This window comes from Syngnathus leptorhynchus, chromosome 20 (assembly GCF_054491065.1).
Source record: "Syngnathus leptorhynchus isolate UIUO chromosome 20, UIUO_Slep, whole genome shotgun sequence".
NCBI lineage: Eukaryota > Metazoa > Chordata > Actinopteri > Syngnathiformes > Syngnathidae > Syngnathus > Syngnathus leptorhynchus.
Genome location: NC_141214.1, coordinates 6,241,357 through 6,266,362, shown reverse-complemented (window position 1 = coordinate 6,266,362; position 25,006 = coordinate 6,241,357). Strand labels below are relative to the sequence as shown.

Below are 25,006 nucleotides of genomic sequence, written 5' to 3'. Positions count from 1 at the left end.
CCCCTCCCCCCCCCCCCTCCCTCACAGAAACAACAGGCACACACCCGGCGATGCGTTCAGGGACGCTGCAGAAACCCGGACAGAATAACATCCGGGTTGAAAAAACATGAATGAGAAAAGATCTCAAAGCTTTCAAGAGCGGCCTTTGTAACATTATCTTCATCATCATCATCATCATCATCAATAATCATCATCATCATAAATAGAAACGCAGGAATCTACATTACAAGAAACAAAAAGATCGAGTGGAGTTCTTTGGTTTTTACTATTGAGGTTTTTCTCTTCTTTAGCAGTAAAATCTTTGCTGTCCTCTCATCGAACTTTGGATTGAAGCTGCATGCTACAAAAAAACAACAAAAAAAAACTAATAATGAGGGCTAGCCAAGATACGTTTGTCGGAGTAAAAGCTGAAAACATTTACACCCCCCCCCAAAAAAAACCGAACGTGTTGTATATGATCATGAAAGTGTGACTACTGTGGACTTTGAAAACTTTGGTAGTTGAGTTGCGCTCCTGAGTTCACGCTAGTCGTTAAAGCTCAAACGTTTTATTTGGTTTCCACGAGAGAGAGAGAAAATGCGAGGTAAATGTTATCCGAAGACGTCGCAAAGCTTTTCTACCCACCAATTGAACAAAAAAAAAAAACATACAAAGAACAGTCAAAACGTTCATTCAGTCGCTTTCATCACGGCATGATTTCATGAGATTTTATACACAATCGCAACTAGAATTAGTTGAAAAATATGGACGTAAACAAATACGCATTTTTTCCGATGAAACTTAACTCGGTAGTGTGAACTTTGTCAATTTCAAACAACATTTTCATAAGATTGAAAAAGAGCGTTGCAAATTTTTTGGAGTACAATTTCAAAATTTCAACTGATTCACGTTGAGTTTGTGCGCGCGTGGTTTGCTTTGTTCTATTTGGTTCGCTTTTGGTTCGTTTCACTTGTGGCTTTTGTTTTCTTCACGTTCTACGTTTTGTTTTCTTATTTTTAGGAGAAGCTACATCTTTATCGTCACATCCTCTTTGATAAATCACATAAGTAAAACGTATGAAAATAGGTAGGACATCACCGACCACCCTCGTCATAAACCCCCCCCCCCTCCCCCCAAAAGTAATGAGACAAATCCCGTACATCATCATCATCAGGCCCACATAAAACACAAGTCAAAGAAGAAAAAGCATCAGGGGGGAAATTTTTTTTTCTCTCAGAGTCACATGAGTCCAGGAAAAATCAAAACGAGGAAAGGGGGGGTCAAGTGTGTCTATACCAGAACATCACATTTATAGACACACACACACACACACACACACACACACACACACACACACACACATACGAGAGCCCCCACTGACCACCGCCCCCCCTCTGCTATCTTCTTTGTTCCTATTTGGTTTCGGGGTGTCAGTCACTCACTCTTACTTCTTTTGGGTTGACTTTTTGCTTTGTTTTTTTTTGTTTTTTGTTTTTTGGTTTTCCTGCTCCCAGTGCACCTCTTGCCTTTCCTCTTTAAACACCTGCAGTTCCTCCTCCTCCTCTTCATCTACTTTTTGGTCCTTTGAAGCGAAGATCTTTGGAGACAAAAGGAAGGAGGGAAGGAGGGAGGGATGGGAGCAAAGGATGGAGGGCAGGTCAGTGCGTCACCTCCTCCTCCTCCTCCTCTTCAGTTTGGGCGTGTGTGTGTGTGTGTGTGTGTGTGTGTGTGTGTGTATGTGTGTATGTGTGTGTGTTTGCAGTCTCAGGTGAGACAGCGGCTGCCACAGGCCAGGCTTTGGTATCCGAGAGTGACGGTCTGCTGGGAGATGATGAAGATGATGATGGAGATGATGAAGTATGGAGGCCATTGTCAATAAATAACTAAATAGTAAATAAATAAATAAATAAATAAATAAAGACAGGGCCCACATTTGCCTGTAGGGTGCGCACTCGCATGAAAACTTTGGTTTGAGCAAACTTCCTGCTGCTGGTGATGAAGGCGATGGAACTTCCTGATCCACGGATAGATCTTTGTTGTGTTTTTGGCACAGAAAATAAGGCAAGCGGGACAAGTGGACGTTTGATAAGCGCATCCCATCTGGACAGGCGGGTGGGGTATAACTTCAAGAGAAAGTTGCTTTGGGGTTTTGCTCTTTGCTAGTAAACTGGAATTTAATTAAAAAAAAATCCAAGGCGAGAATATCTGGAAAATGTCTTCCTTCTTGAACCATTTTCCATCAGTTTGGTCATAATTGCTTTCGTGCACTTGTAAGTTGCGTCTTCATCTTGGCTGGGTTTGGAAGCCAACCTGGCGATGAGCCCCACTCGTCTGCTCCTCCCGGGGATGAAAATAAGAGGCGCCTCGGCGAGGTAGAAGGTTGGGCATGTAAACGTCACGCTACGTGTCACGACGAGCGATGAGTACGAGAAATCAATTCAAAGCATCCTGAGTGAAATGAGAATGTGTGAAAATGGAGTCGGGATGTAGCAGGAACGCAATCCGTGGTTGGTCGGAATGCAAACGTCTAAAGCTTTTCTCTCCGTGTCTTTTTTTTTGTGTCTTTTTCTATTTGGTTTTGAGTTTTTGGTATTTGTAGATTTTGGTTTTTGGTGTTGGTCGCCTCCCATCATGCACTTGGTCAACTTCCTGACACTCCTCAGCTCTACGTGTCTTTTTTTTTCTTTTTTTTTTTGGTTTCGTGTCGCCTTTTCCTCTTCTCTGCCTCCTCGGCATCCCTCCTTGTCTTTTGTGTAGACTTTTTTTTTTGGCTTGGGAGAATAACGGCGAGGTCGAGAGATGGCTTTGGTTGAAAGGCGACATTTTTAAAGCTTCCTTTCTCCGCTCCCTCCCCGTTTTCTGATAGGCCGTCACTCGGCCATAGCCCCGCCCAGAGGCGGCGGCGAGGCTTCGCTGAAGGAACAGAATGAAGCGGGGCTGGAGCAGGGCGAGTCTTCCGGGCCCGAGGGTGGGCCCAGGAGGTGAGCGACGCCGGCGGGCGAAGACTGGGCGAAGGCCAGCCGGGGCGCGCCCCCTCCCGGGCCACTCACCAGCCCCATGGTGGGCGGGGACGCCGTCACCATGGAGATGGAGCCCGTCGCCATGGGCAGCAGGCCCGGGCGGTTGAGGAAGAGCGAGGGGCGCAGCGAATGCGGTACCCCGCCGGGGCCGCTGCCCAGAATCATGTGACCTGCACTTGCCTCCATGATTGACAGCTGACCACCGCTGGCTGCCAGTGCTGCTGATGGGGCGAGGAAGAAAAGTAGGAAGGAGAGAAAGAGGCGAAAGCAGGAAGGGGAGCGGAAGGACGGAATGAAAGTTGGAAAAAAGGAGGGGAAAGAATGTCCAAAAGGAGGGAGAGAAGGACAGAAAGAAAGATGAGGAGGGAGGTAGGGAAGTAAAAAGATTAGTCCAGGTTCAAGACACATTAGGAGACATCTGAAGGGTCACAAGAAGAAAAAAAGAAAAAGGAAGTCAACTCGACTTTTCTTAAATTTGAACTAATCTACAATAACTCATGAATCCATTACAAATTCTTCAAACAGAGCCAAGTTTCCGCTTCGCACTGACACTAACGCTAACAATGCTAGTCCACGTGACTCCCGGGCCGAACCTTCGCATCATCCTTTTCATTTGGCTTTCCCGGTAGGGGGTCGCTTCAAAGAGCAAAACCTCCTTTGTGACGCCTCATTGATTTGGAGGACTTCTTTAGCCAGCACTGTGCGGATTTGAGACTTTCATTCATCCTGACTGAGTCCACTGAGCAACCCAACATTCAGTGTGGACACAATGGGTGAGGGACACAATGACATCGCACGCACACACACACATATTCAGTTTCGCTGACTGCTCAATTTCAGTTTCCATTGTTGTAGAAGGAAGGTAGCAAAAGAAGTGTGATCTCTAACATTTTGCCATCCTTCCATCAGGATTTTGATACAGTGGGACAATACTGTTCATCACAAATGCAATTAAAATTCTTGACCACCAGAGGGCAATGTATGTCTTATGATAAATACATAAAGGAGACTGGCGGAATGAAGTGACAGTCACGATGCGGTCAGAGGATAAAGAATATATGCACTGTTTCTTACCTTATTGCAGAACGTCAGCTGAGAGGCGTTTGCTTTTTGCATTTGAACAATTTGGGTATAGGTCCCTATATAACACTCACCTTGCATGGTAGCCAGCGGATTGCTGCTCATGAGCGCCTGGTTCATTCCTAACCCTCCCATCATTGTGTTTCTAAGAGACACATATGCAAAAATGTCATTATCATTCTACTTCTTCTATTGTATGCGTCCAACTAACGCAGGGTGGAAGCAACACACTTGGGGAGAAACTGTGTGGTGGACTCACCCAGTGTTGAGGCCGTGAGGCCCGAGACCAGGAGGGGCGGGGCTGGCTGTGCTATGAGGGGGCGGAGTCAAAGAAGAGGAGGTGGACCCTGCTGCCACCGAGCTGACAGGCGACGGTGACAAAGCGGCAGCTAGAAGGGGTACGGAAAACGACGACACTTTAGGATGAGAGACGGACACTTCATACAAGGAACACGTCGTATTTCTGTAAATCAAAATTGATATTGTTGGATTTCCTGGAAATGTTGTATTGCAGGAAATAAAATCAGTGGATTGTCTCTTGGGGTTCCAGAAAATGGACAGACAAATAAACACGGACATGTCATGTTTGACATGTGTTGTTTGGGCTCCAGGAAACGCACTTGTTGTTGTGTAGTGTCTAATAAAGCGAAATGTTTTTGCAGACTGTCATCTGCTGGGTGATTACGGAGAAGAGGCCGACGTGTCACAGTGGAAATCACCAAAGTGTCACTCACAACACAATCACTGTTGACTCGCGCTCAGAGAAATCGTAGACCTCCTCAGCATTTCATCAAGCCACACAAAGACATGATCACATTTTTCATCTCGCCGACGAGCTCGTCTGGGCCCGGCTTTAATAAGAACGCACAAACGTCAATTACTGCTCACCAGAGGTGGAGGACTCGAGTCAACGAATTTACCCCGGTTCGATTGAAGTCGCCAATTTGAGGACTTGGGATTCGCTCTTCTAAAACTACTGGTAGAGAATTTTATTCACACTCCTTTTTTTTTTTTTTTTTTTGGGGACTCAACACTATATTGAAACAATTTTGAAAATAACACATTTTCACTTGTAACTTACTCCCACGACTTTGCTGCTCACCTGTTGTGCTGAGGCTGCTGCTGCCCTGAGAGATACCTGGACTGGATATCTATCAACAGAGAGGAGAGCGGTTGGAGGAAAAACCAAAAAGAAAGAAGGCGCGATGGCGGCGAAACGGGTGTGCCGTACCATGTGCGGGCTGTAGCAGGGGGCTTTGTGCGTGACGGCGGGCGAGGTTTGGCCTGGCAGCGGCGGCGTGCTGCTGCTAGCGGGGTTGATGCGCTTCTCTTTCTGCCGCCGGTTGCAGAACCACACGCGGATCACCTCCTTCTCCATGTTGAGCTGTTCTGCCATCAGTAAGATCTCCTCCGAGGTAGGCTTCTGATTCTGAGAGCGGGCGAGGTGAGCTCACCGGCCGAGCAAGACGGGGGGGGGCAGGTGACGCGCGTGGCCTTACCGTGCTGAAGTTACGCTCCAGCGCCACGCGCACGTTGGTCTCGATGCTGGTGCGCTTCTTCCGGCGTCGGCCCGCCAGGCCCTCCAAGCCCAGCAGGGGGGAGGAGATGGAAGAGGGGCTGGGCAGCATGCTGTCCACTGCCATGGTCTCTGCACATAACGGCAAGACAAAATCATGAGCGGGGAGCTTAGGGCGACTTTTATGGTAGGTCCGGCGCTCGAGCCCTGAACAGAGGTGACCGACGTGAGCCAGTGCTCACCTGCGTCCCCGAGCCACTTCTCTAGCAGAGGCTTGAGCTTGCACATGTTCTTGAAGCTCAGGTTGAGGGCCTCAAAGCGCGAGATGGTGGTCTGGCTGAAGTCGTTGCCGTACAGTTTACCCATGGCCACGCCCACGTCGCCCTGCCGGTGACAACACACAAACACGGTGTCAGAATATCAGATGCACAAGTTCATGCATACCAGTCGCTCGCAGTCTACACAACGCTCATTTATATGTACACAAAATCACGCACCTTCTCCGAAACACACACATTGTTTTCACATCACACAAACCTCCAGTGGGTTTAATGTGGTACCTGTGTGAATCCCAGCTTGATGCGTCGCTGCTTGAACGTGCGAGCAAACTGTTCCAGCTCCTCCAGGTCGCTGGGCTCCTCCCCCAGATGGCCAGCGTGGCTCCCGGCTGTCAAGGCTGAGTTCAGGGAGGCCGCCATGGCGGCGGCCGAGCCGGACGAAGACCCGACCGCCGCCGAGCCCACGCCGCTGATGCTCGTGGACGTGGGTGGGGCGCTGATGTTTCCGGCAGCATCGCTGCTTTTCTCCCTCTGCTGGTAGAAACGCAGATGGGAGTTAAGCTCCGCAGACTAGTTGGACACCCACGTTACTAGTGAGGCAAAACTAGAACAAGGACATCGAATCGACGTGGATTCAGCTTTCCATATGCATCTGGCTTTGTTTTGTGTTTGAATCTGAATGCAAAGAGCGTGGCAACACGTCCCAACGTGGAGCTTAAAGTGGCATCTGAATGCGCCGGCACACGTCGGCAGAGACGCCTCGCATGTTTACAATCTGCCGCTTCGAGTGGAGCCGCGTGCCGCTTATGCACGCAGGCGGAGGATGTAAACGAGCGTGGCGCCGGTCGAGGCGATGCATGAGGCCGGCTCAATTTGGCCGGCTGAATTCCTGACGGGAACCGAGGGCGGGTCATGCTTAAACGTATTAAACGACTCCTCCAAGAAGCCTGATGCCCAGCCACATAAGCCACGGGTTGGCTATTTGAATTTGAAGTCGCCATTTTGGCACCTGGCAAAGATTCAGGGCTCCTACTAACAGGAAATTTGCCCTATCGACAATCAAGCAACCGTCTTTAGTTACTCACCTGCGCCCGGAGGCCCAGGCGGGGCGTGGAGGTCAACAGGCCCGTCGAGCTTTGCTGAGGTAGCTGGATAAGATTTGCTGTGGAGAGCAAAGCTGTGATGAGAAACAACAAGGAGACAAAGGTGCAATGGTTTATTTATGAATAAATAACCCTTCTTAACTGAGAGAACCGTGATCATGCACCTAATTACCTTGTTGCTGCTGTTGCTGAGTCTGGGGGGGCGGCTGCGACAGGAGAAACTGGGCCGGGGACTGGAGCGGGTGGCCTGGCATGAGAACCAGTTGTTGGAGCTGGAGCAGCTGCTGGATGTCCTGCAAGACCACCAAACGTTTGCTGAATTTCATGAGACCCTCTTCCATATTTGTCTTGGGACATGGCGAGTAGCTGCCGGCCGGTACCTGCGCTGTGAGCTGGATTGGCTGAGAGAGGGCCAGCTGTGGCGGAGGAGCTTGAACAGTCATTTCCTGTTTGGCGGCTTGCTGCTGCTGAGATGTTTGGCTCTGGTGGTGCTGCTGCTGGGCGGCGGCGTGAGCAGCGTGCGCGGCGTGGGCGGCGTGTGCGGCGTTGGACTGCTGGACAGCGGCCGCCAGGAGCTGAGCTTGGGCCTGCTGCAGGAGCAACTGCTGCTGGGCCGGCAGGAGTGCGGCCAGCTGCCAAGACAAAAACGCAAGTCAATGATGGGATGGAAAGCTTCGTCCTGACCCATGAACAGAAATTAATCGATGAAATTCATTCATATCCCCGACCAGGTGTGGTTTTGTTCCTACGTGGACAGTTACTCACCCCCGCTAGCTGACTGCCAGCCAGCATCAGCTGCGTGTGATGGTGCTGCGCCTGCGCTTGTGCCTGCTGCTGCTGTTGCTGCTGCTGCTGCTGCTGAGAAGATGGCAGCACAGCGCTGCAGGTCATCTCACAACTCCCTTCCGCCTTCACCTGCAAAATAGCACACTTTTTTTTTAAACAGGAAAAAAAGGCAACCTATGAAATGTGAACAGTATGTAAAATATCATAATATAATTCAAAAATGTAAAATGCTTTATTCAAAGTTGATTTCATTAAATGTCAAATATAAAAAACACACACCTTGCTGCCTGGTGTGGGCGAGAGGCTGAACGGGCTGCTTTCCATCGGCTGCAAAAAACAAATAACATACAAAGTCGTAAATAAATACAATAGTCATAACTACACAATTTGAAAAAAAATAGTTTCCAAGATCTATTGAGAAAAAACATCATTTTGGCATCTGTAGAAAACAAATTGGTATTTTATCAATTAAATTAATATGTAAATTGATGTTGCATGACTACCAAAGTCCAAATTAGTCACCAAAATTGAGAGGATGGGCTTTGTCCGACATATTAAATCTGAAATGGAAGCTGGCCGATACTGCGGTTTTTAGATGTTTATTTGACTTTTCAATAAATTCTAACGGAAATATCTCCTCTATCCCTGCACCGAGTAAGCATTTCCTGTTCAACGCAGGTGACACGCCCCACACACTTAGCTCCGCCCACACAATCGCACAGAGACACCATGTAAGGTAACACATCCCTGCCTCTACAATTCGGATGATCGCAATTGCTCAGAAAAGAAATCCTCATATGAAAACAATCCTGGCTACTAAAATTATTCGAAGACCCACCTGGTCCTCTGGACTGTTTCTGTTAGAGTCTGAAACACATGAAGCAGTAAATTGTCAGGAGGTTCAAAAAAAAGCAAACAGCAAACAAGAAGACTCTTTGCTACCTGAGCCGTCGGCGGGATAGTCCGGCCCGGCCTTCTCTTCATCTGCTTTGGACATCCTGATATCTGTTGGAAACACAAAGATGAGAAGAAATGATCCACAAGGTCATAAGAAGTCAGGTTGTTTTAAAATGTGTTTCTTGATAGCGTGGGATGGTATTTTCTCCGACATGCAGTTTGGGAAATGACAGAGAACATGTGTTCTGCAGTTGCACAATATTGCCAAAAGGTGGCAGCACCCTCCAGCTGAAATGAGAACGCTACACAGACAGACCACAATATTAATATTCCATTCAAATTCAACATTTCCAGTCAAAGTCTTACAAACACTTTTTGAATATGACACAAAGTCTTTGGTACACTGCAGTTACAATCAAATGCTCGCAAAATATTAATCTCAGTGCACACACACTAAATCCCTAAATTGGCATTTTTAGTGAGACTGAATCTGTTTTATGAGGATCCTGCCTGCTTGTGTGTGAGTGTGTGTGTTTGTGTCTGTGTGTAATGGGATGGCTGGAGGGGGTCCTAAACTGGCCTCTCGCCGCCACCCCTCCTCTTTTGTTGCCCACCCCGCCTCAGTTACGCCTGTCAGGGGCCCATGACAGACGGCGCGTGGGTTCATTTGTGTGTGCGTGTGCGGTTGAAGAGGGAGGCTCCGTTTGGCGTGTGGAGGTCAAAGTTCTGGCACATGTTAGCGGTCGTGCCCCGCTCTCTCTCTCTCTCTCTCACTCACACCACCACCAATCTTAATATAGTGTAGCGAATGCTTATTTGACTTATTTCAGATATTCCTTCTTATGTACCATATTGTAATATTTTTGTAAGCATCGGAAAAATGCCAAGTTAACATTTTTAAGATTGTGCACCAAAAACGTCTGACCGTCTTGTAAGATTTTTTTTTAACACTGTTTTGTCACAACAAAATGAAGAATAAAGTACAATATATAAAAAAAAATGCCAGATAATCTTTGTCGGGATAAATAGTCATATACATCTCGCAATAAAGTTTCATGCAATTGACATGTTTGTGCCGTATCAACACAATTAAACTAAATTATTATTTTTTTTATTAATGTTTCGCATAAAATGTCGACTAATCGTCATTTGAATATTCAAAAACTTCCTCGTACTTCCAACTCCTTCCTCGCGACTTCCATCTTGGTCAGGCCGGACCTGGACACCGCTACACAAAACCCACGGTTGCCAGGCAACAGCCGGAAAGATCATTGTGTATGTGTGTGTGCGCGTGCACTTGCGTGCGAGTTGATCATTAAAGATGAACAGGTCTGCTAGCTGCAGCATGCTAACACGTGGAGATGCTTCTCACGCGAAAACAAATGCGCACAAATACAAACAAAACGCACACAAACGCAAATACATGCTCACAAAAACACACAAAAACACTTCCGAACGCAAAGACATGCGCAAAACAAAAACTCGCATGTACAAATTTGCACACAATCGCACGAGTGCACACTCACACGGGGACTCACACACTCACTACTAAATGTGCATTTACAAATTGAACACACACACACACACAAAAGCAGAAGTAAACATACACACACATAGACACACTAAGGCAAAACCTCAGCACACACACAAGGTTTTAAGACTTCCTGTAAAAGTGTCCAGGACGGTTTTCAAGGTTTAGGACACAAGACACACAAACACACACACACACACAACCTGTCCCAGGAGTGTTTATTATATTCGATGCGGCGGCTGTTTCTCGCACCACATATTTCTGTGCCGATCGATCCCTCGGACTCCCGACAAGACAATAATGGCAGTGCCTTTCCGTCGCCATTATTACCGGCCTTCTCGGAGGAGGGCGGAAAAGTAGAAAAGGAAGGAGGAACGACGAAAACCGCAGCCACTGCTATGTTCACCGAGCTGTTTTTATCGTTCAATTATTTTGAGCGTGACGACACGAGTGAAATTACGAAATAGACACGTCGTTTTTTTACTTGTCCATATTTCCAGGTCACAATATGTAAAATATCTCATTAAAATCAGTTTCATGATTTCGTTTGAACTGATTTAAAGAGTTCAATTCAAATCAATTGACATATTATTTTGATTATTATTACTACTTTCACGGAAATAGGCTTGAAATAGAAAGTAGGCACTCGACCTTTCCGACGTTTACATTCATTGATGCCCTAAATTGTTCGCAAATTAACGGCGGCGCTTGTCTGACGCTTTTCGACCGGCTTCACCTCGGCGTCCATCTCCCACTCGTTAATACCTCTCCGGCTCCCCCCAGCGCCGCTTCCCTCTCTGTGTTTAAACGCCTCGCTGTCATCGCCGGGATGCGATCCTTGCTCCGAACCTTCATCCCCTGCTTAAATCACTCCGATGAATTATTGAGCATATTTATTCAAACAACATTAATTATAAAATAGCGGCAGGAGGAAGGAAGGATGGTCGGGAGGGAAAGCAAGATGGAGGTGGGGGCTACTTGGAAAAGGGGGGTGGAAAGGGAGGAGGGGGTGAAAGGTGCTGTGTGTGTGTGTGTGTGTGGTGGTGGGGGGGTAGGAAATTGGTGTGGCTAGCGGAACAGAACAACCTCCCCCCCCCCCCCCAAATCTCCACACACCCTCCTTCCCGGCTCTGCTTTGTATTCCGCGGAGATGACAGGGGGAAGCTTTATTGCTCTGAGTCGGTATCGATCGGGGCCCCGCCAAAGGGGGAGTCGGACTCACGCGCGTGCCGGGTCCTTTTTCAGAGACCCCTGTCTGTACAAGGACGACTTTGATTTGGCTCATCTGCAAGCACCGTCAACGTTTACATTTGGCAGTTGGAAAAGATTCAACAGGGGCACTGTGGGCTAGTGGATTGTGGGACTGCCTCGCATTTTTTTGTATAGTTCCTGCACTTGACTAGAGGTCACATATGTCGTCTGGAGAACGAGTCTAAAAGTAGCTCGCGAGCGATGGGACATTGTGATTTCCTAGAAAGTTCAATAATTGTTAGATTTAGGGCCTATCTGGTAAAAGACTAAAAAGGGAATTCTGCACCTCCATGACTGAATCTCTTTCAGACATCATTAAATAGTTTAAACTGTTAATCTCATTGTTAATGTTCACATAGCAAACATTCAAGAAAAAAGAACGGGATGGAACTTTAAATAATGGCTTGAAAATAGAATTTTTTTTTTTTTTTACAAATTCAAATTTTTAAAACAAAAGTCATTCACTTCAATTTTTAAAATTGAATGTATAACACATGTAGGAACTGTTATTAAAATCAAACTTTGATTTGTTTAAAATTGCTATTTCTGTTTAAAATCAATCAATCAATTAATTAGTGGAAAGTATTTTTTTTTTTCCAAATGAAAGCAATACATTGATGTGACTCTTACAAATGTAAATCTTCAGTGGGCCGCACTTTGCCCACCCGTTAGCTGGACATAATTGAAAAACTGCGCTTACTTCCTAGGCGGGAATTATAATCACAACATTCTAAAATACACAAGCAAGCAACACACATATGCACACACACATGATAGGCACGTGTGTATCTGTGCCTGCGTGTGTGTGCGCGTGTGTAAAGGTAATTGCACGCTCATAAGAAGACGTGTGTTTGTATGGATGACATCGGTTGGGGGCGGATGACAATAACGAGCAATTTAATGCAAGTCTGTCTCTTGATGCTTGACGGTGTGTGCGTGTGTGTGTGTGTGTGTCTATGGTAGACAACACGACATGCTTTTCACTATTACATTCTCTATTGCACAATGTGTCTTTATTACTGAGGCCGCAATCACTGCCTTTAGTCTACAGACTCCAACTGTGTGCGTACGTGTGTGCGTGTATTTGTTTGTGTGCACGTACGAGGGAATCACACACACGCTGACTGACCTAGCGCCATTTCACACTTGTGACCAGTACAAATTAGATAAGGGTCCATTTTCTCTGCACCGGCAAACTTTCACACACTCGCACACACGCACACACACACACACATACAATTTGCACTAGTTCATTACACTTGTATGCACACACCCACACATAGAATGTACACAAGCTCAAAGTGGCTGAAATGGCATCAGCAGGGGGGATCATAAAGGAAATGTACGACGGTTGAGAACAACACAACATATACCCCTACACACACACACACACACACACACACACACACACACACAGACATACACACACACACACAAATATATATATAAATATTTGAGTGTTCAAAAGTCAAAGTCTACTTTATTGTCAATTTCTTCCCATATGTAAGGTCGCCAATATTTTGAACCAATTAGATTCTCAAAAAACACGTAACGCGTATAGAATAAAATTAAGACAAGAGTAAATTCCTCTCGAGAAACGCAATGCTATCCTGAAGTTACATTTGGGCAGCTTCGTGCCAAAAGAAAACATCCCAAGTCTTCCACTAATGCTAAAGTTGTAGTCACGATTATTTGTGACCAAGAGTTCCGCAAGAACATATTTGTAAAAAAAAAAGTTGTTTATGTTGGGCAAATAACTTGGTGCCCTTCCAAAGACAAGATGCTAAAGCTAACACGAGGTGAGCATCTCCCACGCGATTTCACGGCCGTGTCACGCATTCGTCAATGGCAATATTTAGCCTGCCACGTGTGGACTCACAGCGCTGTTTACATGAGTTGTCGGGGGCAGGCGGGGCCGTATCTCACGCTAATCGATAAGCGAGGGAACCCGAGGTGGGTTGGAGGGGGGGGGGGGGGGGGGGACGGGAAAAAAATCGGTAAGGAAAGCAGGTTATCTCCTGTCATTAACAGAGGGATTCCCGTATGCTGGAAGGAGGGGGGGGGGGGGCGTGTCAGGGAAAGACCAGCAGCATTCATTGAGAAAAAACTGCGTGTTTGGCATGAAGAGAAAGCAGACAATTATCTCTATTGATTAAAGGCAGCCAGCCAGCACGGCCAAGACGGAAAACTACGGCCAGATCAATAGAGACGGAAGAGGAGGGAGGTGGCGGCAGGAAAGAGCCGGCCGGCTGGGGCAGCGCTAAGGAAAACCTGCCAAAACTCGACGGAGACGTTGGGAATTTAGCTTCGAGACAAAGTTGCAAAATCTCGTGGCATTTAGGGCCTCTTTTTTTTTAAATTGCTGGCTCCAAAGTAATGCAAATTGGGGTAAAACAGCTAACCCAGTGTTGGGTTAAAAAAAAAAGACAAGCTGGATTGTTTCTACTCAATAGATATTTTGTATTTGATAATCAGGGTAGAGTACTCTCGACAATGTGAACACACAGAGTCTCCTTGGCCAGGGTCAGCTGATGGCGGTGGAGGTGCTGTAGTGAGCAGGATGGAGGATTGTAGGTCTGAGACCAAATGGCACTTAAACGCCTCTCAAACTCTCGCCGGCTTTATTGATGCTTTGGACCGGCGCCAGATTGCCTCGCCGTGCGTGTGTGAGTGCTGATTGCCACGTTGATGATACACAAAAGCCCTAGAAGCTTCTTAGTTCAAACCAGATGAAGATGGAGGCAAACGCCTTGATGGCTCACAGTGACACTGGACTGGCTTTTACGTGACAAACCAGTTTTTTTTTCGTTTTGTTTTGTTTTGATCAAGCTTTTACTTTGCCAAATATTGCAATCGGCATCTGGCCAAAAAAAATAAAAATCTTTAACGTATTTGTTTGTAAATATATCACTCTGCAAAAGCCCTCCAGTGGTAAAGTTGTCTTATATATTGTGTCTACACACACACACACACACACACACACACACACACACACACACACACACACACACACACACACACACACACACACACACAAACACACACGAGCAACAAGCATAAGCTACATATGAGCAGCTGCGCTAAGTCACACACAGTTAGCAGCCTCATCCACATTCTGGCTCAATGTCCAGCTTTTTTTTTGTTTTTTGTTTTTTGCAGCTGACTGTGGCATGTTACTACACACAAACACACTCCAAAAGAATTCGTTCTTCTGGTCGTAAAGACAGGTCAATGAGCAAACCGCGAATATACCGCGACCAGGTAGCAAACAACTCATAAAACAAAGTATTAAATATGATCTGTTTAACCAACCACATTGACTTTGTCTGTTAGTTTAACGCTAACGCACCCTGTAAAATAACAGACAGGTTCATGAAAACTAGTATCACCAATGTCGCAGCTTATGGCCGCACCGGGTTTGGAAAAACGCAGCATTAGCTGTGCGCTCAGGGCCGAGTGGAAGCCTTTGCATTTCAATGCCCGGCGCAGCCTCCATTATTTATGACGCTTTACACCTCAAAACCATGCACAGCCTCCCTTTGCTAACTCACGGGCTACCTGCACGGATGCATCGCTTTCTGTCTCGTAGCTAGCTTACCTTCCTTGTCACCTTGGCAACCGGCATCACAAACACCGTGCACAGAAGGGAGCGCCAAAACTCCCGCTAACACGTTCAATAATGCGAGTGCTGTCTTCAAATGTGACACTAAGTTGTTGATCAAAATTAATCATATTTCTATGGCCACTCGTTGGAATTGTTATTTGTAAGATGAAGTCAAAAATTACTTTTTTGCAATTATGCAATTGAGCAAACAACCAAAATCCGGACTCCATAAAAACATGTATATTTGTATTCATTATATTTCGTCGTTTGATGGACATGAACCTTCTTGAAATTGAAATGTGAAAAGAAACTAGAACGAAATGGTTTCGAATGCCAGAATGGACGAGTATTAATTTTATGACCCTGCTTGGATGCGGAAGAATCTCCATTTCCAAAATTAGACGCCGGCTGACCCCGGCCCCCCCCCCCCCGTTCCGACAATAGTTTTGGCGCACGTGTCCCGACATCTGCCAGACATGGAAGTCAAACATTGGTCCATTGGATAAATGATGGACAACGGAGAAGGGGGCTAATATCCATCAGGACGTCCATCTGCGGACAAAAGCCTGCTGCCACCGCCACGCTGGCCGAAAGCTCTACTGCTGGTCAGACTTAATGAACCTTACCCAACACACACACATGTACGCACACAGGCACGGCCCATCCCCCCCCCTCTCTCTCCAATCCAGCTAGCTCTACCTTGGCCTGCAGTGGCCGTGTCACTGCTAATATTGACGACCCCCCCCCCCTTTCCTAATGCACACTCTAACACACACACGCACACGTGCACCCTCCCCCCACTCGCACTGGCCGGCAACTGCTGTTGTCCACATCTCACCTCATCCATAGTAGACAGTATTGATTTTCAGCACAGAAAATAAAAAAGGCCATGAATTTTAATGCCTCACTGTCTGTCTGTCTGTCTTACTCAGTGTGTGTGTGTGTGTGTGTGTGTGTGTGTGTGTGTGTGTGTGTGTGTGTGTGTGTGTGTGTGTGTGTGTGTGTGTGTGTGTGTGTGTGCTCCCCATCCCTTCACAGTCAACTCCTTATTCTTTGAGCCATCACGTCGTCCGTCCATCCTTCCTACCTCACAAGGATTCTGTCCTGCTTATCTGGGGTATCTTTCTGTCCTCTCACCGCCTCCCTCCTATTTTTTTTTTCTTTCCCGGACCAACACTCAATTTCTCCTGAGGGAAGATACGAATAGCATCGGCAGCCGCGGTGAAGGGGGTGAAACGGGAAACAAATGTGAAAAGTCAAATTGTTAATTGGCTTGAAGTGGTTTAAAAGAGGAAGTTCCGCTTTGAGACAAAAAGACGAACGCACCGATCGCGGGACTTTATCGTTGTTGACCGCGCCGTGTGTTGCCAGAGGCTCAATATAAGTGAACGTTGTTTATCGTCTTTTATGAAATATTGATAGATTCAACGGATGTTTGGACTTAGCTCACTATTGAGTCAGCCCGTTGTAGTCCTCATTGACTACAACTTTGACTCTTTGCTCGACTACACTACACATTTTATAAACATGACATCTCTTCACTCGCTATTTTTCCATGTGCAAAAAAAAAAAAAATCACCGTAGGGTGACCATCACCATTATGTGAGCATTACTAATAATAATTAAGCTAAATGAAACACACGAGAGCTTTCAGTGTAAGTGCTAATGGAGACTAATGACCGAACTAATGCAACAAAAGAGTGCTAAAGCACAGGAGGTGTTTTTTTTTTTTTTTTTTTTTTTTAGCAAAAGGAACAATATTGGTTTCCTGCAGTTAATATTACTGGTGAACATTGATTTAATGTGAAAAATGTTCCCAGTTTTTAATCAGTCCTTGCACATTAGAGGGGACATTTTGTTCAAAAAAATGCGTATTCTTCACAGGAACCTTGGTAAATCCGTTCTTTTCAATGAATCCATTTCTTGATGAAACAACAATTACAACAGGAAAACAGTTCAGTTTTAACGACACGGCTTAATCGCTAATGGACGCATACGCCCTGTTCCGAGGGTGATTACGGAGTCGGTGTGAGATCTCCAAACACATCGGAAGCTGCGCTCCCACGCCACCCGCTCGCCTGTGCTTGGCCATTAGCGTCCGCCGCGGGTGCCAGAGGTCTTCCTCCATTTGCAGCCTAACCTTCAGGCCGGTTCAATCAAGCATCAATCTGGATGTTTTTTTCCAAAGCTGGCAAGACCGCCGCCATTGCGTGGGAAGAGGCCGCAAACACAAGCGGCTGGGTTCAAATGTCACCAGAGAGAGGAAAAAAAAAAGATTCACAAATCCTGGGCGCACTGACTGCATGGCAAAGTGTTAGCGACAATGTTAAGCCCGTTTGTGTATATCACATTTACTGTCTACGTGCTACATCGGATTCATTGATTATCGACCCCCCCCCCCCCGAAACAAAAGACGATAAAAATCCATATTTCATGATGTGTTTGTTTCAAAGGAACACACGCACGCAAATGTGTGATTTGCATAGCATCGATGCGATCGGGTTCGCTCATTGCCTCAAAGTCAAGTCCGCCGTCTGGACGGCCGTCTGGTCAGCTAACCATTCGGCCACGCCCACTGACCCCCGACCCTACCCTCTCTCTCACTTGAACTTGAGACGTGACACCACAACAGACCGGCTGGGTGTGGAAGAAGAATGGCCCCGATGATGCCTGGCTTGCATATGAATGGTTGGACAGGGAGAGGGGGTAGGGGGGGGGTCAACGGTGAGGGGTGAGGTCAAAGGGTGACGGGTAAAGGTTAACCCCCTCCCTAACCCTATCCCTGCATCACACACACAACGCACGCTAACTGACGAGCACACAAAGGCTGTATCGTGGAGGGCCGGGGGGGGGGGGTACTGCACGATGACACATGGGCAGGTGCACTATGCAAACACACACTCATACAATTCATACTTGAGTACACACACACACAGGCGCGCATCAATAATTGGTGTCCAACATTTAGGAAATTACCTTGTGAATTCTTTTCAAGCAATAACAACAACAAAAATTGACAAAGGCCAATATGTAGGATAAGAACTTAGCCCAGACATGAAAATAGGTGTAAGATTGTTGTCACACGAAGAATATTTCAAGATTTTTTTTTAATTTTTTTTTTTAAACCAAAGTAAAAATTTCAAATGGGTGCGTCGACTTTCTCTGAGCACTGCTTACATGTGTGCTGCTGGAGATCCCGTGGCGCCCGAGGCTAACGCGTATGGCTAAGCTAAACAGACGCATCTCAGCCAGCGAGCCCGTCGTCAAGACTGGCCTGAGACAGCGATAGTGGCGTGGCTTCCGACTCCGTTACACCTAAGCCACCATCGGGCTGTCTTCCGTGTTTTCACCATCCCGCGAGATAGATAGATAGATAGATAGATAGATAGATAGATAGATAGATAGATAGATAGATAGATAGATAGATAGATAGATAGATAGATAGATAGATAGATAGATAGATAGATAGATAGATAGATAGATAGATAGATAGATAGATAGATAGATAGATAGATAGATAGATAGATAGATAGATAGATAGATAGATAGATAGATAGATAGATAGATAGATAGATAGATAGATAGATAGATAGATAGATAGATAGATAGATAGATAGATAGATAGATAGATAGATAGATAGATAGATAGATAGATAGATAGATAGATAGATAGATAGATAGATAGATAGATAGATAGATAGATAGATAGATAGATAGATAGATAGATAGATAGATAGATAGATAGATAGATAGATAGATAGATAGATAGATAGATAGATAGATAGATAGATAGATAGATAGATAGATAGATAGATAGATAGATAGATAGATAGATAGATAGATAGATAGATAGATAGATAGATAGATAGATAGATAGATAGATAGATAGATAGATAGATAGATAGATAGATAGATAGATAGATAGATAGATAGATAGATAGATAGATAGATAGATAGATAGATAGATAGATAGATAGATAGATAGATAGATAGATAGGGGGAGGATCCAGGGAGAGGGATGGGGCGGGAGGCTACCGGGACCCTTTCAAATCCCCCAAGGAGAACAGAGGGACTGAGTGCTGGGCCTAAATGCAGAATCTTCTTAGCTCGCACCCCCGAGGGAACGCCAACGCGGGGGCCATTTTACTGGAAGAGAATCGTGCTGCCAAGCGCACAGCCAGTTTACCATATTCATACCACTTCTTTACAGGGGTGGGGGGGTGGTGGGAGTCACCTGTCCTATTTTGCCGCACCGGCTCGCACCCCTCAGGGGGAACCATTAAGGGCAACTGTGCGCATTCTCTCTCTCGTAACCCCCCCCCCCCCATCACGCACATACTATCTGAGTGTCCCTTCCAGCTCTTTTCCATATGTAGACCATTTCATTCATTCCATCTCAACGCTAATAAAGTGTAACGAATTTGGAAGCCAACGCCAACAGGTGAATCCACGAGTAGCCCGAGATGAAAGGCGGACGGAGGTTGACTAGACAGCGCTATCGTTCCATTTACACGTGCCTCAATTTCTGAGTTTTGCGAGGGTTTTTTTTTTTTGCCTTTGTTTTCAATTAAATGATACAGGCAGTGCTTTGAGTTTCCATATTACTTCATGAAACATAAAAGTTGCGGCTGGCGTAATAAGGTGCGCCATGGCTAAATTCCACCAATCTCGTCTGTCTCGCTAAAAAAGTGTGTGCGTGTGTGTGTGTGTTTAAACAGCTCGTTTCTATTCACTGGCCTTGATGAAAGATGCTTGCCCGCTCAAGAAACAGCTGCTGCTAACAGCTACCGCGGGACAGATTGATGTCAACGTGGCGGATTGAAGCGCACCACTACAAGTCAATGTTACTAACATAGAGTAACCAGTGGACTTTGTTATCATTACAACCTCACAAACTCCACGTGAATGGGGGGGAAACGATTTTAAGGACACATGTTGGGTCGAAAATCATGTCTGAGATGCCCTGGGGACTTTGCAAGTGTGTGATTGTTAAAGCTGATACTACTTTTTCTTCATTTCAAAATAATCATAAACCCAAGTCCCCTGTTAATCAGCGGAGGATGACAGCCCCCCCTGATAGCGAGTAAACGTGCGCATGCTAGAATGTGCATGTGCGGAACACAGCCTGCGTTAGCGAAAGGGCGCTAAGGCAAGTTAACGGCTTGGCGAGCAATACGATGAGGTTAAAGTGACGAGTCAAAGTCGTGAGGAGATTGAGACGCGCCGGAGGAGGACGAAGGGGAGGAAGAGGAGGGAGGAAGGATGGTGAGGTGTGCTACAACAGATTCATTTCATTTGTGGTAAAGAAGCGGCCGGATAATAAAAGAGGATAAAAAACGGAGGAGGAGGGAGGATGGTGATAAGGAGGAGAGCTGGGAGCCAGTTTTCCTGCTTTATCTGATGAGGATAATGCGTGTGTGTGATAGTCTGTGTGTCTGCGCGTGTGTGTGTGCGTGTATGTGTGAGAGAGGTTAAGTTGTGATTTTAAATCAAGGAGATGGGGGAGAAAAAAAAAAAACATCACTAGAAAGCAGTTATGTCCTGTTTTTTTCTTATTTACATTTTCTAAAATTCCATTTTGACAATGGATACCAATAAAAAATGTGCATATTCATAACATAATTCATTTCGGTTGCAGTTTTGTGTTGGATGCTTTGTACCTAATAAAATGTCCGGTGTGGATGAAATACATGATGTTGCCTTTTCGGGTTCTAACTTTAAACCGAATCGAGATGTAATTAGTATGGAACCACCAATCGACGCTATGACGACGAGTAGCTGCACGATTCTTTTGGTTTGGATCATAGCATATGTGTTGTGTACGTGTGTGTGTGTGAGTGTGCATTAGTGTTGTGTGTGTGTGTGAGGTTAGTTGACCAGATTGAAGCACTGAGAAGAGCACTCCAATTTATTGAAAACATTGTGTAACCCTGACCCCCTTAACCAAGCCCTCTGGTCCATCTTCCATTGTTATCACTTTACTTCTGTTTCCTTTCATACATACATTCAGACCCCCCCGCCACCCCCTAACACATTTATATATACAAAGCCCCCCCTCCCGATATGATATTGCAATTTTTCACTCCCCCATCACCAGTACAGGGGGAAGGGGTCAAGCCAAGGAAGGACAAGATGCACCCCCCCCCCCTCCCCAGACTCTTTCTCTGACCTTCATTAGCATAAATCCTGTCCGCTAAATTAAATTGGGGGGGGTTGAGTAGCCCCTCGCCAGCCTCCAAAACTGTGCTGACCAGCGGGCCAAGGCGACACAAAGGATCCAATTGGACTAACCGCCACATGTGTCATCTGACTTTATTAGCTCAATGTGGAGCAAAGGATGGGAAGGAAGCCCAGTGACACACACACACACACACACACACACACACACACACACACACACACACACACACACAGTGGAAACTCAAACTGGGGGAAATGCTCTCATAAATATATATATTCTTTAATTTCAGATTTTTGTTTTCGTGGCAGGAATCAAAATTGTTTCACATTTTTTTATACACTAACGTTTGTTAACTAACTTCCAAGTTTAGAAGCCAATTTTCTTGCGCCGAGAATTACACATGCGATTAAAACAATCACACAATTGTCCCTTTGCCAACTCAACACAAGTGTGGCCTCAGAACAAATTCAACTCGGTCCTACTGTATTATATTAAAGCGGTGTGTACGCAAATATACACAAAGATAAAAAAAACACATCAGAGCGAACTTGAGAGTCTGCACCCCGCAGCGTCAACTCACGCACATGCAGAGAGGACCAGCGGGGGTCCAAACGGCGGCTTCATTACGGCAGACCCCTGTAAGGCGGTCCGGCAGGCTAGCTAACAACAACAACAACAAAAACAAGTCAGCACACCTCCGGATGACGCACGCAAAATTCAACAATTGCAGAGTGGATTTCTTTGTGGCGGCACAATGAGTGCAAAGTGAGCGTGGGAGGTGTTGGGGGATAAGGACAGGTCACCGAAGAAGACTTCGGGATAACATAGCGGCGGTGATCTGGGATTAGCGGCGTAAGACGCTTATCGTTTAACCAGCTCCAACTGCAGAATTTAAGGGGAAAAAAAAAATCATCCAGGAAATGGGGTGCATTGGTAGCGAAAGCAATTTAAGTGCGCAACTCCGACATTTTCTCTCCGAAAAGTCACTAAGGTCACAGCATCAGCCAAAAAAAGTATCTTGATTTACAAGTGCCTCAACTTTGGGATTTTTTTATTGGCTGCTGTTTTGTGGCCTTTTGTCGTTCGAAAAGGGAATTGACATTTGTGCTTTCCGGACTACGTTGTCCAGGAATGCCAAACACACACACACACACACACTGAATGAGGTTGATTTGGTTGTCACATCCACATTGGGAAAAAAAAAAAAAAAAAAAAAAGATGGGCCCCCCCTGTGGCCAGGAGAGGGTCATTATCTGGTGGGGGGCAGCGCTACAGGGGGGAAAGTAAATAAGTGCAAGGTTACACGCACAAGTAGCATAAAAGGCAGCAACAAATGGCGGCAAAACGCACACTAACACATGATTGTCAATCACACACGAGGGCAGTCAAATATAGGCTGAGTGCAGCCAATTTAGCCGCTAATGCTTTCTGCGTCCATCAGGACAAAGATGGCTGCTCCGAATGTGTGTGTGTGTGTACGCACATGTGTGTGTTTACCTTGACTCCGCTACTTACACGTTTGTGTGTCTAATGGCCAACCAATGTTTCCACGGTAACGACAAAGGTGAAGCCGAGTTCAAACGCCAGCAGCAGGTAGCGGCCATATTGTCAAATGATGCGCGACACTGCTTTTATGACATTTAAGTGTGATTTCTATATCCAAAAAAAAATAATAAAAAAAAACGATGTACTTATATCTATATACACACACAGACAGTAATCTTGAACTATTTCGTAACATCGACTGTGCTTTGTACTCTTTGTTCGTAATCGTGTTATTAATGTCAGCTGAGCAACGTACTCTGAACTACCGAAACAACTCCTTATTGACAAAAAATGAACATAGTCACACTTTGGACATTTACCAAAGTTTTTTTGAACCACAATTTCCAATGGGAAATATCGTACTAGAAATGACAACACCCGAAAGTGAAACAAACGAGGTACAACGTTTTAATGTACGATTGCATTGCAGGGAATTGTGTGTGTGAGTGTGTGTGTGTTTGTATAGCCCAGCATGGGTGTGAGGCGGCTTAACGCAATAAAGCATGTTGTATTGACATCTGTGTTGTGTCTATTGATTCCCCATTATGGAGCTAACAAACCCGCCCGGACGCTTTGTCATTGGCAATCACGTTAGCGCCGCGGCTCGCCAACGACGCTGCCCCCCCCCCACCCCCTTTTTAAAATCTGATCCATACACACACACACACTTAAACACGCATTCCTTCACATCCACAGCACACTACACCACGCACACACACACACACACTGGCGGCGGGAGTCAAGTCAATGGTGGTAATCAATAGCCGCGGAAGGTTAAAACCAATCACACAATAGGCCGCTGTGAGCTGCTTCCAGATAAACCGCACGTGACCTTAACGTGCAATTATTGAATCGTCAACCTGCGTGTACCCACCGCATTTCCACACCTACACAAAGCCTACGCACACACAAAGAGCCTCTTAAATGTAAAAGGCCCTTTTTTATTAATACACACAGCGCTACCTTGACTTAAAAGTTGATTTTAATTTGAGTTTCTCGGTTTAGCTATTTATCAAATCGTTGTTTTTTATTGAAATCTATTGAAGTGCTATTAATTCATTCCAGTCCCACTAAAAAGTAAAAAAGAAAAACAACACATACTGAAATGAAATACAAACAGAATGTAAAGAAATAAACTAATCTCACACACATTGTATTTTTTGAAGCGGCTACCGAGCTAAAAATCTAGGAAACTATCTGCTAACTAACCAGCTTTCACAACCGCCAGCTGCTAACTTTTAACTGCAATTCCGTTGTTCACCTACAGTCGAGATTTTCTTTGTCATCGCGAGAAAACGTCAAACTCCAGATATGAAATGCTGTGTATGAAATGATAATTTCTCAATTACAAAATGCCATATATTTCTAATTGGCTGACCAGATCTGCACCGAACTGTAATGTGGAAACTGTCAATGAAGAAAATGTCTATACTAACTAGGAAAAGCAAGTAGTGACAGACACTGACTGGTCTATTCACACATCCACACACAGGTAGAGCCAATTAGTCCAGGCCTTTGCTTAGGCAGTTTGGTCCCGACACCAGCACCCCCCTCCTGGGCACAGCGAGGTAAAAATCCAAAGTGTGAGAAGGAGGTTGTTATCTGACAGCGCAGAGCATTGTGTGTGTGTGTATGTTCAGAACTTCTCCCCACAACTTTCACTAAAAACCGACGTCCAACGTCTTGCCTCGGCAGTATTGTGGCGCTGCGGTCAGTGTGTCTCGCCACTTGCTGTCAGCCTCAGACATCAGAAGATGGCGGACTTCAAATGAAAACAATGTTGGGATAACAAGCCCAGAGGCGTGGCTTTTGCGTGGCTTTTGCGTGTCACTCAGTCATTAGGACTAGACCGAGACTCTTAGCCCTTGAGTCATTTGTTTTGCTTTATTATAAATAATGTTTGGGCACGAGAAAGCTATTTAAAAAAAATAATAATAAATGAAAAGAATCCATTTTGTCAGACATGCAATGGAGACGCCCATAGCATTTGAGAACAGAGACAGCGGCTTGATTTTTCACAACTATACACTAACTAATGTTTATTTAAAAAATATATATATATTTATTAGTTCACTAAAGAATTCACTAAAAACTCACTGGACATGTTTCCATTTTACAGGAACTTGAGAATAAAATCATTTATTTTATTTTCACACTAACCCGAGGGATCGAACCCTGCACCTTAGAAACCCAGTAAGCCGCGTTCATGCTTGCGTCTGCCGAATGCGGCAGGCT

At 45.5% G+C, this 25,006-nt stretch overlaps 1 protein-coding gene across 9 annotated transcripts in view; it reads right to left on the bottom strand.

Moving 5' to 3' along the window:
- The window catches only part of LOC147041196 (POU domain, class 2, transcription factor 2-like), a 37,230-nt gene continuing 12,224 nt past the window's right edge, over positions 1-25,006 (bottom strand). For 4 of the 9 annotated variants that reach the window (XM_085939993.1, XM_085939994.1, XM_085939991.1 and 1 more), the window contains 15 exons: positions 8,705-8,767; positions 8,601-8,629; positions 8,042-8,089; positions 7,742-7,891; positions 7,357-7,608; positions 7,149-7,269; positions 6,959-7,050; positions 6,156-6,407; positions 5,838-5,979; positions 5,579-5,727; positions 5,311-5,508; positions 5,182-5,230; positions 4,339-4,468; positions 4,154-4,224; positions 2-3,220 (listed from right to left, as the gene is read on the bottom strand). In XM_085939993.1, the coding sequence (XP_085796119.1) occupies positions 2,850-3,220; positions 4,154-4,224; positions 4,339-4,468; positions 5,182-5,230; positions 5,311-5,508; positions 5,579-5,727; positions 5,838-5,979; positions 6,156-6,407; positions 6,959-7,050; positions 7,149-7,269; positions 7,357-7,608; positions 7,742-7,891; positions 8,042-8,089; positions 8,601-8,629; positions 8,705-8,767 (2,117 nt within the window). In that variant the 3' untranslated portion in view covers positions 2-2,849. Of the gene's footprint in view, positions 3,221-3,290; positions 3,418-4,153; positions 4,225-4,338; positions 4,469-5,181; positions 5,231-5,310; positions 5,509-5,578; positions 5,728-5,837; positions 5,980-6,155; positions 6,408-6,958; positions 7,051-7,148; positions 7,270-7,356; positions 7,609-7,741; positions 7,892-8,041; positions 8,090-8,600; positions 8,630-8,704; positions 8,768-25,006 lie in introns of those variants that run through there. The other 5 variants (XM_085939998.1, XM_085939995.1, XM_085939996.1 and 2 more) reach the window with 5 other exon arrangements.